Source organism: Scyliorhinus canicula, chromosome 10, assembly GCF_902713615.1.
Source record: "Scyliorhinus canicula chromosome 10, sScyCan1.1, whole genome shotgun sequence".
Taxonomy (NCBI): Eukaryota; Metazoa; Chordata; class Chondrichthyes; order Carcharhiniformes; family Scyliorhinidae; genus Scyliorhinus; species Scyliorhinus canicula.
In genome coordinates, this window is record NC_052155.1 from 23,654,503 (window position 1) to 23,667,685 (window position 13,183).

General features: G+C 44.8%; 1 protein-coding gene across 9 annotated transcripts in view; it reads right to left on the bottom strand.

The window, feature by feature from the left end:
- Nucleotides 1-383: 383 nt before the first annotated feature.
- The window catches only part of LOC119972279 (receptor-type tyrosine-protein phosphatase mu-like), a 985,231-nt gene continuing 972,431 nt past the window's right edge, over nucleotides 384-13,183 (bottom strand). For all 9 annotated transcript variants that reach the window (XM_038808716.1, XM_038808713.1, XM_038808721.1 and 6 more), the window contains 2 exons: nucleotides 2,417-2,552; nucleotides 384-1,509 (listed from right to left, as the gene is read on the bottom strand). In XM_038808716.1, the coding sequence (XP_038664644.1) occupies nucleotides 1,456-1,509; nucleotides 2,417-2,552 (190 nt within the window). In that variant the 3' untranslated portion in view covers nucleotides 384-1,455. The remainder of the gene's footprint in view (nucleotides 1,510-2,416; nucleotides 2,553-13,183) is intronic.

A 13,183-nucleotide genomic window follows, 5' to 3' on the forward strand; every position in this document is an offset into this window, starting at 1 on the left:
AATTCTGGAAAACTAGGTTGGAACCTTAAATTTAGAGCTGGGCCAATTTTTGGTGAAATCAGGATGCAAAGGTCAGTGGAATTCTGAAACTCGCTCTCCCAAAAGTCTGCCAAATGATGGGTCGATTGGAATATTTGAGACTGGGATTGATAGAATTTGTTTGATCAAAGTAGATTTGGGCAGCAAGGTAGCACAAGTGAATAGCACTGTGGCTTCACAGCGCCAGGGTCCCAAGTTCGATTCCCCGCTGGGTCACTGACTGTGAGGAGTCTGCACGTTCTCCCCGTGTTTGCGCGGGTTTCCTCCGGCTGCTCCGGTTTCCTCCCACAGTCCAAAGACGTGCAGGTTAGGTGGATTGGCCATGATAAATTGCACTTAGTGTCCAAAAAAGGTTAGGAGGGGTTATTGGGTTACGGGGATAGGGTGGAAGTGAGGGCTTAATGTGGGTCGGTGCAGACTCAATGGGCCGAATGCCCTCCTTCTGCACTGTATGTTCTATGTTCTAGATCAGGTGATGTGGAACACTGATGGCTAAAATGGAGTTGAGGAACAGATCAGCAATGGCCCAACTGTATGATGGAACACGCCTAAGGGGGTTAATGTCCTCCTCCTGCCATATCCCTGTGACACAAATTTACACTAGGCCAGAGGCACCTTTAACGTAGCCTCCCAACATGCTTCAAAAGAGACACAATCAAAAAAATGTGAAGGCTGATAAGGATGGAAACTCATGTCAAATTATGCAGGAGGATTGGAACAACAAATAAGCAGCCATGAATGCCGATTGTGAAGAAATTGTGGTTTTAGGTCTCAACGTCTCTTCACACGGCCATGTACACATTAAAATGGCACCAAGTGCATGGGGCTGTGGAATAGTTTGGAATTTCTTTCCATGGCAAAAAGCGGGAGAGGCTCCTGATTCAGGGAGTGAGAATGGGGGAGGATACAGACTCAGTGTTGGTAGAATCTGGAGTGGCCAATTAGAAAGCACGCTGAGAGCCAAGAAAATAGGTCAGATAGGATCAACGGCCTACCTCTAATTTTCACTCTTGGTGTTAGTCAACTTCTCCACACAGCCAGTAAAATGTCTTGCGTTAAAAAAACAATTGTGCTCTTCAATTACACCAGCTAACTAACAATGCTCTGAGTAATGTGTTTACATTTAGTATGAATACCGATTTCAATTTAAATACCAAGCAGCTGCAGTATAGGTAGCTGCCGGATGAAAGTAAATGATTGGCAGTGCAAGCAGATTTTTACAGTCTTTCTCTCTCTCTCTCTCTGAGCTTCCAGAAGGGACCCAGTTTGTGGAATTAAAAACAAAAGAGAAGCATTGGCTTGTACAACTGAGGGCCGTTGATTTGAAGCTCTCTTGTCATGGTTCACCAGCGGAGCCTGTGGTTCTCTGCATGTGGACGGGGTGGTTGGGCCTCATCAACTGCAGCCCATCTTGCATCAACCGGAATTCAAGCACTCAATCGCCACCTCATAGCAGAACTTATACTGATCCTGAAAGAGAACACAGCTTAACATTCTGACAAGATCCATTCCTCATCTTACATTTGATCCACCTTTAGACCTTTCAAAGCCGTGGTTCGCTGTTCAGCCGGAGGAGCTAGTATAAGAGGCTAACTATGCCACACAGCTAACACCAATGTAAAGTGACTTCACTTCTCAGAGTAAATCCTGTGGGCGAGTTTCTCCCGCCTCCCGAACGCGTGTTTCCTACACCGTTACCAGATGAAGAGTCCTTTAGCATTTACCTGTCTAATAGTGGGTTGTTTTGGCCGTGTGGAAATTACAGGTGAGCTCACGCCCTGGCCACACACAAGAACCTCTCTAGCAGATTGCCGTTTGGACTGTGGCCCACCAGCTGATTTATTGCTTCCTTTCCCTAGTTTGGTACATCTTGCTTTTGTGAATTAAAAATTCAGCGCTGCAAAAATTATAAATCTGCTGAGATGAAAATTTGAAGTACATTAAATACACTTGTGCCTCCGTGGGCAGCACTGTAGTACAAGTGGATAGCACTGTGGCTTCACAGTGCCAGGGACCAGGTTCGATTCCTCACTGGGGCACTGTCTGTGCGGAGTCTGCACATCCTCCCCGTGTGTGCGTGGGTTTCCTCCGGGTTCTCCGGTTTCCTCCCACAGTCCAAAGATGTGCAGGTTAGGTGGATTGGCCATGCTAAATTGCCCTTAGTGTCCAAAATTGCCCTTAGTGTTGGGTGGGGTTACTGGGTTATGGGGATAGGGTGGAGGTGTTGACCTTGGGTAGGATGCTCTTTCCAAGAGCTGGTGCAGACTCGATGGGCCGAATGGCCTCCTTCTGCACTGTAAATTCTATGTATAAAACTGTAACATGAAGAATAATGAAAAACTGCAGCCGTTCATCTGCGTAGAGAGTTTGAACTTACCAGCAGGTCAACCATATTGGGCTTGTTGTTTCTCAGTGTCTTCACAGCATGAAACACATCGACTGCACGCTGGTGTCGAAGCATCTCACACACGATACTGATTGCACAGAATGCCCCACTGCGTCCACCACCATTCCTGCCATTGTGTCAAAGTTTGAACATTATTTAGTGCTCAGGTCAATAGATCCAGATCTCAGCACACACACTGCTCCGGGGTTAGTTCACCCTTCACAAATGTACAATGTAAAGTGATTGCCAAATGGTATTCCTTGTCGCCTTAAAGCACAAAGCAGCAGAAGCCATATTTTCAAAGCTCCCAATAAATATCAGTCAACATCGGGTGCTCCATGTCCATCAGTATTCAGTTCCTTACTGGAGCTGTGCCAAGTTTCAAACATACATATTACCTTATGAACATATGAATTAAGAGCAGGAGTGGGCCATTCAGCCCCTTGAGCCCGCTCTGCTATTCAAGAAGACCATGACTGATCTGATTATAGTCTCAATGCCACTTTCCTGCCGACCTACATATCCCTTTGACTCCCTTGTCAGTCAATGAACTAGCTACTTTGCCTTAAAAATATTCAATTACCCTGGATCTACCATCCTCTGGAGAAGAAAGTTCCACTGCTCACGACTCTGAGAGAAAAAAATTCTCCAAATTGGAAGGCCGCTTATTTTAAAACAGTGTCACATAGTTCTAGTCTCTTCCACAAGGCGAAACATCCTTTCTGCAGTTCTGTCGAGGCCCCTCAGGATCTTATATGTTTCAATAAGGTCATTTCTGAGCCTCAATGGATCGATGCCCAGCCTGACCTCCAACCCCCAATGCTTCACAGGAAAACCCCCTCATCCCAGCTATCAGTGGAGTGAACCTTCCCTGCGCTGCTCCTAATGCATTTATATTCTTTCTTAAATAAGGAGACCAAAACTGTACACAGTGTTCCAGATATGGTCCCACTAACACCCTAAACAACTGTAGCGAAACATCCTTCCATTATATTCCATTCCCCGTGCAGTAAACAGTAACATCCCATCTTCCATCCTAATCACTTGCTGTACCTGCACACTAACCTTTTGTGCTTCATGCTCGGATCCCTCTGTACCTCAGAGTTCGGCAATGTCTCTCCGTCCAGCTAATATGCTGCTTTTCTATTCCTGCCAAGTTCACATTTTTCCACATTATACTCCATCTGACAAATTTTTTCGCACTCACTTAGTCTATCACTGTCACTTTGAAAACTCTTTATCGCCTCTTCTCAATTGAATTTCTGATCTATCTTTGTGTCATCAGCAAATTTAGCATACATACGTTCATCCCTTCTACGTCATTGAGATATACTGTAAATAATAGATTCCAACATTCTCTCAATGACAGATGTTCAGCTGACTGACCTGTCGTTTCCTGCTTTCTGTCTCTATCTTGAACAGAGGAGTTGTATTCACAATTTTCCAATCTGATGGGACCTTTCCAAACTTTGAAAAATCAAAACCAATGATTCCATAAGCTCTGAATCCACTTCTTTAAGATTCTAGGATGAAGTCCAACAGGACCTGGGAACTTGTCAGGTTTTAGTCAAAATGATTTTCCCAGTATTTGTTCCCTGATGATTGTATTGGTTTTAAGTTGCTCCCTCCTTTTCACCACGGCATTCACAATTACTTCTGGGATGTTATTTTTCTCCTCCAACAGTGAAGACAGAGGCAAAATATCTGTTCAATTCATCCATCATTTCATAAGAACATAAGAACTAGGAGCAGGAGTAGACTATCTGGCCCCTCGAGCCTGCTCCGCCATTCAGTGAGATCATGGCTGATCTTTTGTGAACTCAGCTCCACTTTCCGGCCCGAACACCATAACCCTTAATCCCTTTATTCTTCAAAAAACTGTGTTGTTACTCGTGTCTTAATAAAGCTCGTAGTCTCAAATGTGGAGAAGATGCTTTATTGTGAGTTCATTCTCTCTTCAGTGCTGTTACCTATGGCTACCTTCAGTATTCCTAGCTGGCGTGTGTCCTGCTCCAAGTTCTGCCGTCTGTGAAGTGTGTCCTCACTTCCTGTCCCCGTCTATTTATATGGCTCTCCCGTGCCCCCTCTAGTGTTTGCTCAGTTGTATTGCATCTAGTTAACTTGTGATCACCACATCCCCCTTTTTCTCTTTACATATTTTCTGTACATCGTTAAAGAAAATTGTACATCCTGTCCCGGTGTATTTATAGCTCTCCCTCTGGTGTTTGCTCAGTTGTTTTTGTATCTAGTAAATCTACGATTACCACATCCCCCTTTTTCTCTTTACATATTTGCTGTACATCGTTAAAGAAAATTATAGAAAACAGTTACTTATGATATGCGTATCTATGCAGGTGATGGTGCTATTGCATATTGTACAAAGCCAATGTAGTTATATGTCCAATCTTAATAAAAACATTTATGAGTCCAAACTTGATGAATTTGTTCAGAGCTTTTTTTTTTCTTTTTGTTGTTGATGACGTGGTGATATTGATATTGCAAGTCCGCTGTGAATGTTGTTGGTGTTCCTTATTATTTTAAGTACCCACTGCATCATCCCGAGGTGTTTGCATGGTCACCTCACTGATGTTGACTGGCATGGACTTTTTTTTTTTTTTTTTTGTGCTTGTGGTGTTGATTTATTGTCTCATCCGCCTTGGATGCTGGTGTGCTTGCTCGTTCTGGAGCAGACGTGAGTTTGTGCGATTCGTTGTCATCCCATGACATGTTTGTAGTCTTGTCATCGTTTTGCAGTGAGCTGTGGCATTGTCCTACATGTGCCGAGTAGTACCATTGTGTACAAGTCGTTGTTTCATTGCTGTTGTTTCTGTCGTTCCTGTTTTTGTTGTTTTCGTTGCCGTACTTGTTGCTGTTTTTGTCGTTTCTGTCTTTGGTGTTGGCACTGTTGTTGTTCCTGACTTTGTTGTTTTCGTTGCCGTTCTTGTTGTCTCTGTCTCTGTCGTTGTCGCTATCTTTGTGCCTGACTTTGGTGTTTGTCTTGTCGCGCTTCATGTTGCTTTTGTTCTTTCTGTTGTCGTTCTCGTTTCTGCTGTGCTTCTTGCTATTGTTGTTGGTCTTGTCGCGCTTCATGTTGCTTTTGTTCTTGCTGTTGTTTGTCCCGTTTCTGCTGTGCTTCTTTTGACTGTTGTTTTTATTGTTGTACTCTATTCGTGTCCCGAGTGGATAATTTGAGTCATTGAGCATTTCGTCTCGAGAGTGGTGCGAATGATCTGATGTTGCATCGGTGCAGGTGACCTCAATCATTTGTGGAGAATTGGATTCCTCATCTTTGCTTTCTTGGTGCTCCTCTTCTGGAGTCAAAACCTCCATGATTACAATTGACGTGGTGTCTGTGGACTTCTGGCGCTCCTCTTCTGGAGTCCAAATCTGCATGATTTCAGTTGACGTGGTGTCTCCGGACTCTTGGCGCTCCTGTTCTGGAGTCCAAATCTGCATGATTTCACTTGACGTGGTCTCTCTAGACTCTTGGTGCTCCGCTTCTGGAGTTGAAATCTTCATGATTTCTGTTGATGTTGTCTCACTGGACTCCAGGTGCTCCTCTTCTGGAGTCAAAATCTGCATGGTTTCTTTTTGCTTGGTCTCTCTGGACTCCAGGTGCTCTTCTTCTGGAGTCAGAATCTGCATGGTTTCTTTTGGCGTTGTCTCTCTGGACTCCAGGTGCTCCTCTTCTGGAGTCAAAATCTGCATGTTTTCTTTCGGCTTGGTCTCTCTGGACTCCAGGTGCTCCTCTTCTGGAGTCAGAATCTGCATGGTTTCTTTCGGCATCGTCTCTCTGGACTCCAGGTGCTCCTCTGCTGGAGTCAAAATCTGCATGTTTTCTTTCGGCATCGTCTCTCTGGACTGTTGGGTGGCCCGACTCTGTGCTTCTGTACAGACAAGCTGAGAACTGTCAGTCTCGCTGTGATCCTGTACGTCGAGTGTGATCACCTTGTCACTGTCTTCGCATGCAGTGGGTAGAGGTGCATTGTCTTCTTCTTGTTCATGTGAGCATGTTGGACTTTCATAGTCTGCTTGTGGTTGCTCAGATACGGCAGGTTGACCTTCATGGTCTTGCGCATGCATGGTGTCAGTGGTTAGATGTACGTTGTCTTCTTCCTGTTCCTGTGAGCTTGGTAGACTTTCATAGTCTGCTTGCGGTTGCTCAGATACAGCGGGTTTACCTTCATGGTCTTGTTCATGCATGGTGTTCGCCAGGGAGTGTTTGCTTGCATCCCTTTGGAGTCTTTCATCACTCGCACTGTGGAGCCTGTCATCGCTCGCTCTGTGGAGTCTTCCTGTGCTCTCTGTGTGGCGTCGTCTTCGTCTAGGGTATTGCTGTCATCCAATGTATCGACGAGCTGCCATGGCATCATGGTGTTGGATTCATCTACCATGTGTAGAGTCGTGTTGAGCTTTGCAACGGTGTCGCTGATGCTGTGATCAGCATGTCCAAATAACTCCTCCATGTCTGAGTAGTATTCTTTGAAACCCATTTCATCTTCATTGGCTTCTTCTACCACGAGTTGATTCGTGTTGAACTTTGCGACCATGTCGCTGATGCTGTGATAAGCATATCCGACTGACTCAGCTGTGTCTGAGTAGTATTCTCCGAAAACCAAATCATCCTGGTTGGATTCTTCTACCACGAGTTGATTCGTGTTGAACTTTGCGACCGTGTCGCTGATGCTGTGATAAGCATATCCGACTGACTCAGCCATGTCTGAGTAGTGTTCTTTGAAAACCAAATCATCTTGGTTGGATTCATCTACCACGAGTTGGTTCGTGTTGTGCTTTGCGACCGTGTCGCTGATGCTGTGATAAGCATATCCGACTGACTCAGCCATGTCTGAGAGGTAATCTTTGAAAAACAAATCATCTTTTGTTGTTTCGGAATTCTTTTTGTTCTCTTCACTTTGGGTGGTGCAGACTGCTTTTTTCAGGGTGTTGTGCAAGTTGTTTTTAACTGTTGGTTTAAGTTCAGGCGTTTTTCTGTGTTTTGAGGCAAGAAAATTTGTGTTTACCATTTTAAGTGTCTTGTTTGCAATTTTCGGGCATTTCCCTTTTAAGTGGGCGTGGTCGGGATGCTCAGACGTCATGCGCAGGAATGCATTGCGCATGCGCAAATCGGCCTTCCTCCTTCACTGTGCGGTTTTGATGCCGCGCATGCGCATTACGATCCGCGACCAAAACTTTTTTTGACTGCGCATGCGCGGCTTGCGCATGCGCATAACGATCCGCAACCAAAACTTTTTTTGACTGCGCATGCGCGGCTTGCGCATGCGCATAACGATCGGCACCGCGATATTTTTTAAACTGCGCATGCGCGGCTTCCGGTTCCGGCGCTTGCGCAGACGCAATTTGTAGTTCTTTGCTTCCCGGAGACTGCAAAATGTGCTCCGACGCCATTTTTTCGCGGATTTCAGCGATTTTTCTGTCCCATCTGGACTGGATTTCTAAAAGTTGTAAGTTACCTTCTCTTCCCGATTTGGACTGGGTTTCAGCATTTTGGCTTTGTGAGAAATTCTTGTTATTTCTTCTTTTTGATCTGTACTTTTCATTCGCGATTTCTTGTTCTTTTCGTGATTTTTAAAGTTTTGCATCACTCAGTCTCTGTGCAGTTTGGACTCTGAGTATGTCTTGCTGTTCAAATTTCTCACAGTACTCTTCAAATTTGTTTAGTAACGTTTGTAAGCTGTTTCTGTCTTCATCTTTTGAGTATTTAAATCCATTATAAACTTTCCTATTTACAGGCCCTGCGGTGAGAATTGCTATTTTAATGTTGTCGGAGGCTTCTTGTACCTCATTAGCTACGAGATCCAAATCAAACATTTGTTTAAACCTTTTCCAGACACCTCTTACATTGCCAGTCAGGTCTAGCTGCTCTGGGTATCCAAGCCACATCCTCGAATTAGCGATGTCTTCCCAAGTCAAATGTCCAGTAGGAGATTTCCATGCCATTTTGAGCTTTCTGTGTCTGCCACTGAGTTGTCCTGTAGTAAGCGTCTGAAGCCACTCCTGGGTACCATGTGTTGTTACTCGTGTCTTAATAAAGCTCGTAGTCTCAAATGTGGAGAAGATGCTTTATTGTGAGATCGTTCTCTCTTCAGTGCTGTTACCTATGGCTACCTTCAGTGTTCCTAGCTGGCGTGTGTCCTGCTCCAAGTTCTGCCGTCTGTGAAGTGTGTCCTCACTTCCTGTCCCCGTCTATTTATATGGCTCTCCCGTGCCCCCTCTAGTGTTTGCTCAGTTGTATTGCATCTAGTTAACTTGTGATCACCACAAAAACTATCTGTCTTTATCTTAAAAACATTTAATGAAGGAGCCTCAACTGCTTCTTTGGGCAAGGAATTCCATAGATTCACAATCCTTTGGGTGAAGAAGTTCCTCCTAAACTCAGTCCTAAATCTACTTCCCCTTATTTTGAGGCTATGCCCCCTAGTTCTGCCTTCACCCACCAGTGGAAACAACCTGCCCGCATCTATCCTATCTATTCCCTTCATAATTTTATATGTTTCTATAAGATCCCCCCCGCATCCTTCTAAATTCCAACGAGTACAGTCCCAGTCCACTCAACCTCTCCTCGTAATCCAATCCCTTCAGCTCTGGGATTAACCTAGTGAATCTCCTCTGCACACCCTCCAGCGCCAGTACGTCCTTTCTCAAATAAGGAGACCAAAACAAAACACAATACTCCAGGTGTGGCCGCACTAACAGTTTATACAATTGCAGCATAACCTCCCTGGTCTTAAACTCCATCCCTCGAGCAATGAAGGACAAAATTCCATTTGCCTTCTTAATCACCTGTTGCACCTGTAAACCAACTTTTTGTGACTCATGCACTAGCACACCCAGGTCTCTCTGCATAGCAGCATGTTTTAACATTTTATCATTTAAATAATAATCCCTTTTGCTGTTATTCCTACCAAAATGGATAACCTCACATTTGCCAACATTGTATTCCATCTGCCAGACCCTAGCCCATTCACTTAACCTATCCAAATCCCTCTGCAGATTTCCGGTATCCTCTGCACATTTCGCTTTACCACTCATCTTAGTGTCGTCTGCAAACTTGGACACATTGCAATTGATCCGCAACTCCAAATCACCTATGTAAATTGTGAACAATTGTGGGCCCAACACTGATCCCTGAGGGACACCACTAGCTACTGATTGCCAACCAGAGAAACACCCATTATTCCCCACTTTTTGTTTTCTATTAATTAACCAATCCTCTATCCATGCTACTACTTTACCCTTAATGCCATGCATCTTTATCTTATGCAGCAACCTTTTGTGTGGCATCTTGTCAAAGGCTTTCTGGAAATCCAGATATACCACATCCATTGGCTCCCCGTTATCTACCACACTGGTAATGTCCTCAAAAAATTCCACTCAATTAGTTAGGCACGACCTGCCCTTTATGAACCCATGCTGCGTCTGCCCAATGGGACAATTTCCATCCAGATGCCTCGCTATTTCTTCCTTGATGATAGATTTCAGCATCTTCCCTACTACCAAAGTTAAGCTCACTGGCCTATAATTACCCGCTTTCTGCCTACCTCCTTTTTTAAACAGTGGTGTCACGTTTGCTAATTTCTAATCCGCCGGGGCCACCCCAGAGTCGAGTGAATTTGGTAAATTATCACTAGTGCATTTGCAATTTCCCTCGCCATCTCTTTTAGCACTCTGGGATGCATTCCATCAGGGCCAGGAAACTTGTCTACCTTTAGCCCCATTAGCTTGCCCATCACTAACTCCTTAGTGATAACAATCATCTCAAGGTCCACACCTGTCACAGCATAATTTCCATCAGTCACTGGCATGTTATTTGTGTCTTCCACTGTGAAGACCGACCCAAAAAACCTGTTCAGTTCCTCAGCCATTTCCTCATCTCCCATTATTAAATCTCCCTTCTCATCCTCTAAAGGACCAATATTTACCTGAGCCATTCTTTTTTGTTTTATATATTTGTAGAAACTTGTACTATCTGTATTTATAATCTGAGCAAGTTTACTCTCATAATCTATTTTACTCTTCTTTATAGCTTTTTTAGTAGCTTTCTGTTTGCCCCCTAAAGATTTCCCAGTCCTCTAGTCTCCCACTAATCTTTGCCACTTTGTATGCTTTTTCCTTCAATTTGATACTCTCCCTTATTTCCTTAGATATCCACAGTTGATTTTCCCTCTTTCTACCGTCCTTCCTTTGTGATTGTATTTGCTGAGCACTGTGAAAAATCACTTGGAAGGTTCTCCACTGTTCCTCAACTGTTTCACCATAAAGTCTTTGCTCCCAGTCTACCTCAGCTACCTCTTCTCTCATCCCATTGTAATCTCCTTTGTTTAAGCAAAAAACACCAGTATTTGATTTTACCTTCCTTTACCATTATTAATTCTACATTCTCACTCTTCAGAGAACCGACCCTCGTTACACTTTCCCTTTCTAAATGCCTGTAGGTTATTCATGAATTCCCGCCTTCTCCCCTTTGCCCCTTGCCTGAGGTGTGGTGACCCTCAGGTTAAACCACCACCAGTCAGCTCTCCCCCTCAAAGGGGAAAGCAGCCAATGGTCCTCTGGCGACTTTATTATCATCTTTTAAAACCCTTTTACCTGTAGAAACTCTCACTCTCTTTTTATATTTCTGGACAGCTTTCTCTCCTACTCTAATTTCTCCATCATTATTAATCTTTTAGTCATTTTTTTGCTGCTTTTTTATATTCTGTCCAATCTTCTGACTTGCCATTAACCTTTGTGGAATTAAATGCTTTTTATTTCAATTTGATACGGGGGCGATTCAGCGGACTGAAGTTAAAGTCCGCAGTCGGGCACATTCACTGTTGTGACTCTCGGCGGCTGCAGTACCAAGGAACATCTCGCTATCCAACGGCACTTTACTGTTTCTTTTCGGCTTTGGGGTCTTTCCCCCCATGGAGGCCACACTCAGAGGGATTTTCTGCTGGCGCGCTTCTGTCCAGCAGCCCTGATCTTCCCGCCCACCCTCTTCAGGACTGCCCCCCGCCACTTTGTTCACCCTCCCCCCCAATCCCCTCCCCCCAACCTTGGGGAGGCTCCCAGGAACCCCCTCATTCCCCTCCTAATTGGCAAGCCCCATCTATTTAGTTGACCAACAGTCGTGTGTCCTTCCCTCAGTCTTTCCTTCTCACTGTAATGTACCCTTTACAAAAAATATTGTTATTTGCTTTTTAACACTTTATACATGAAACAAAACAATAAGAATGGAACCATCCCCCACTCTACCTACCAACACCCGAATAACTCAAAGAATAGCCCCCCATCCCCATGCCACCCCCTTCCCACCTCCCCCCCCCCCCCCCCCCCTCCCGCAGCTGACGTCAACAAATTCTTTAAATTGAAGAATAAACAGAAGCCATCTCATTTGGAACCCCTCAATTGCCCCCCTCAAGGGAAACTTAACCTTCTCCAACTCCATCAGGTCCCCAAGCCATTCAGAGCCATTGGTTGCCCAACCCTAATTGTCCTTGAACTGGATGGCTTCCTCGGACATTTGATAGGGCAGCAAACGCATTGCTGTGGCAAGGACTGCAGGTTTATTCCCTACAGGGGCGAGGATAAGGCCACATGTTTGCAGATTTTTTTTTTACAATGACGACCAATAATGGTGTCATGGTGTCATTCACCTGAGGAAGGAGCAGTGCTCCGAAAGCTAGTGTTTGAAACAAACCTGTTGGACTTTAACCTGGTGTTGTAAGACTTCTTACTGTGCTCACCCCAGTCCAACGCCAGCATCTCCACATCATGGTGTCATGGTCATCATTGGTAGCATTGTGGATAGCACAATTGCTTCACAGCTCCAGGGTCCCAGGTTCGATTCTGGCTTGGGTCACTGTCTGTGCGGAGTCTGCACATCCTCCCCGTGTGTGCGCGGGTTTCCTCCGGGTGCTCCGGTTTCCTCCCACAGTCCAAAGATGTGCAGGTCAGGTGGATTGGCCATGCTAAATTGCCCTCAGTGTCCAAAATTGCCCTTTGTGTTGGGTGAGGTTACTGGGTTATGGGGATAGGGTGGAGGTGTTGACCTTGGGTAGGGTGCTCTTTCCAAGAGCCGGTGCGGACTAGATGGGCCGAATGGCCTCCTTCTGCACTGTAAATTCTATGATAATGAAAAGTTCCACCATTTGCCGTGCTGGGATTCGAACCCAGGTCTCAGGGTCACTAATCCAGTGACTATACCATCATGCCACCACCTCCATTAATGGTATCATCCTTCAGGTGAGACATTAAGCCGAGGACTTACCAGCCCTCTCAGGTGGGTGTAACAGATTCCATGGCACTGATTTGAAGAAGAGCAGTATCATTCTTCCTGGTGTCCCAGCCAGTATTTTTCCCTCAACTAAGATCAGTCGATCTGATTATCTGGTCATTAATATCTGTGGGAGTTTGCTGTACATAAATTTACTGCTGCACTTCCAACTTTACAACAGAAATACATAATTGGCTGTAAAATGTATCGGGATGCCCCGAAATGATCAAATATGTTATAGAAATGCAAATCCTGTCAGCCAGCTATGGGAAGCACTGCTGACAGCCTGCGAACAGGCCACGTGTGTGGAAATAATGTCAAGAAAATAAGGAGAATTTTTCATTTAAAATGCCTGACGAAAGCACTGGATCCATGAATGTTTATTTTTCAGTCAGATCACATCACTTTGTGATATTGACTGAGAAGCAGGTTCAACACAGTCATTATGGTCTGTGCCTTCTAAAGGAATGATGTTGAAATAG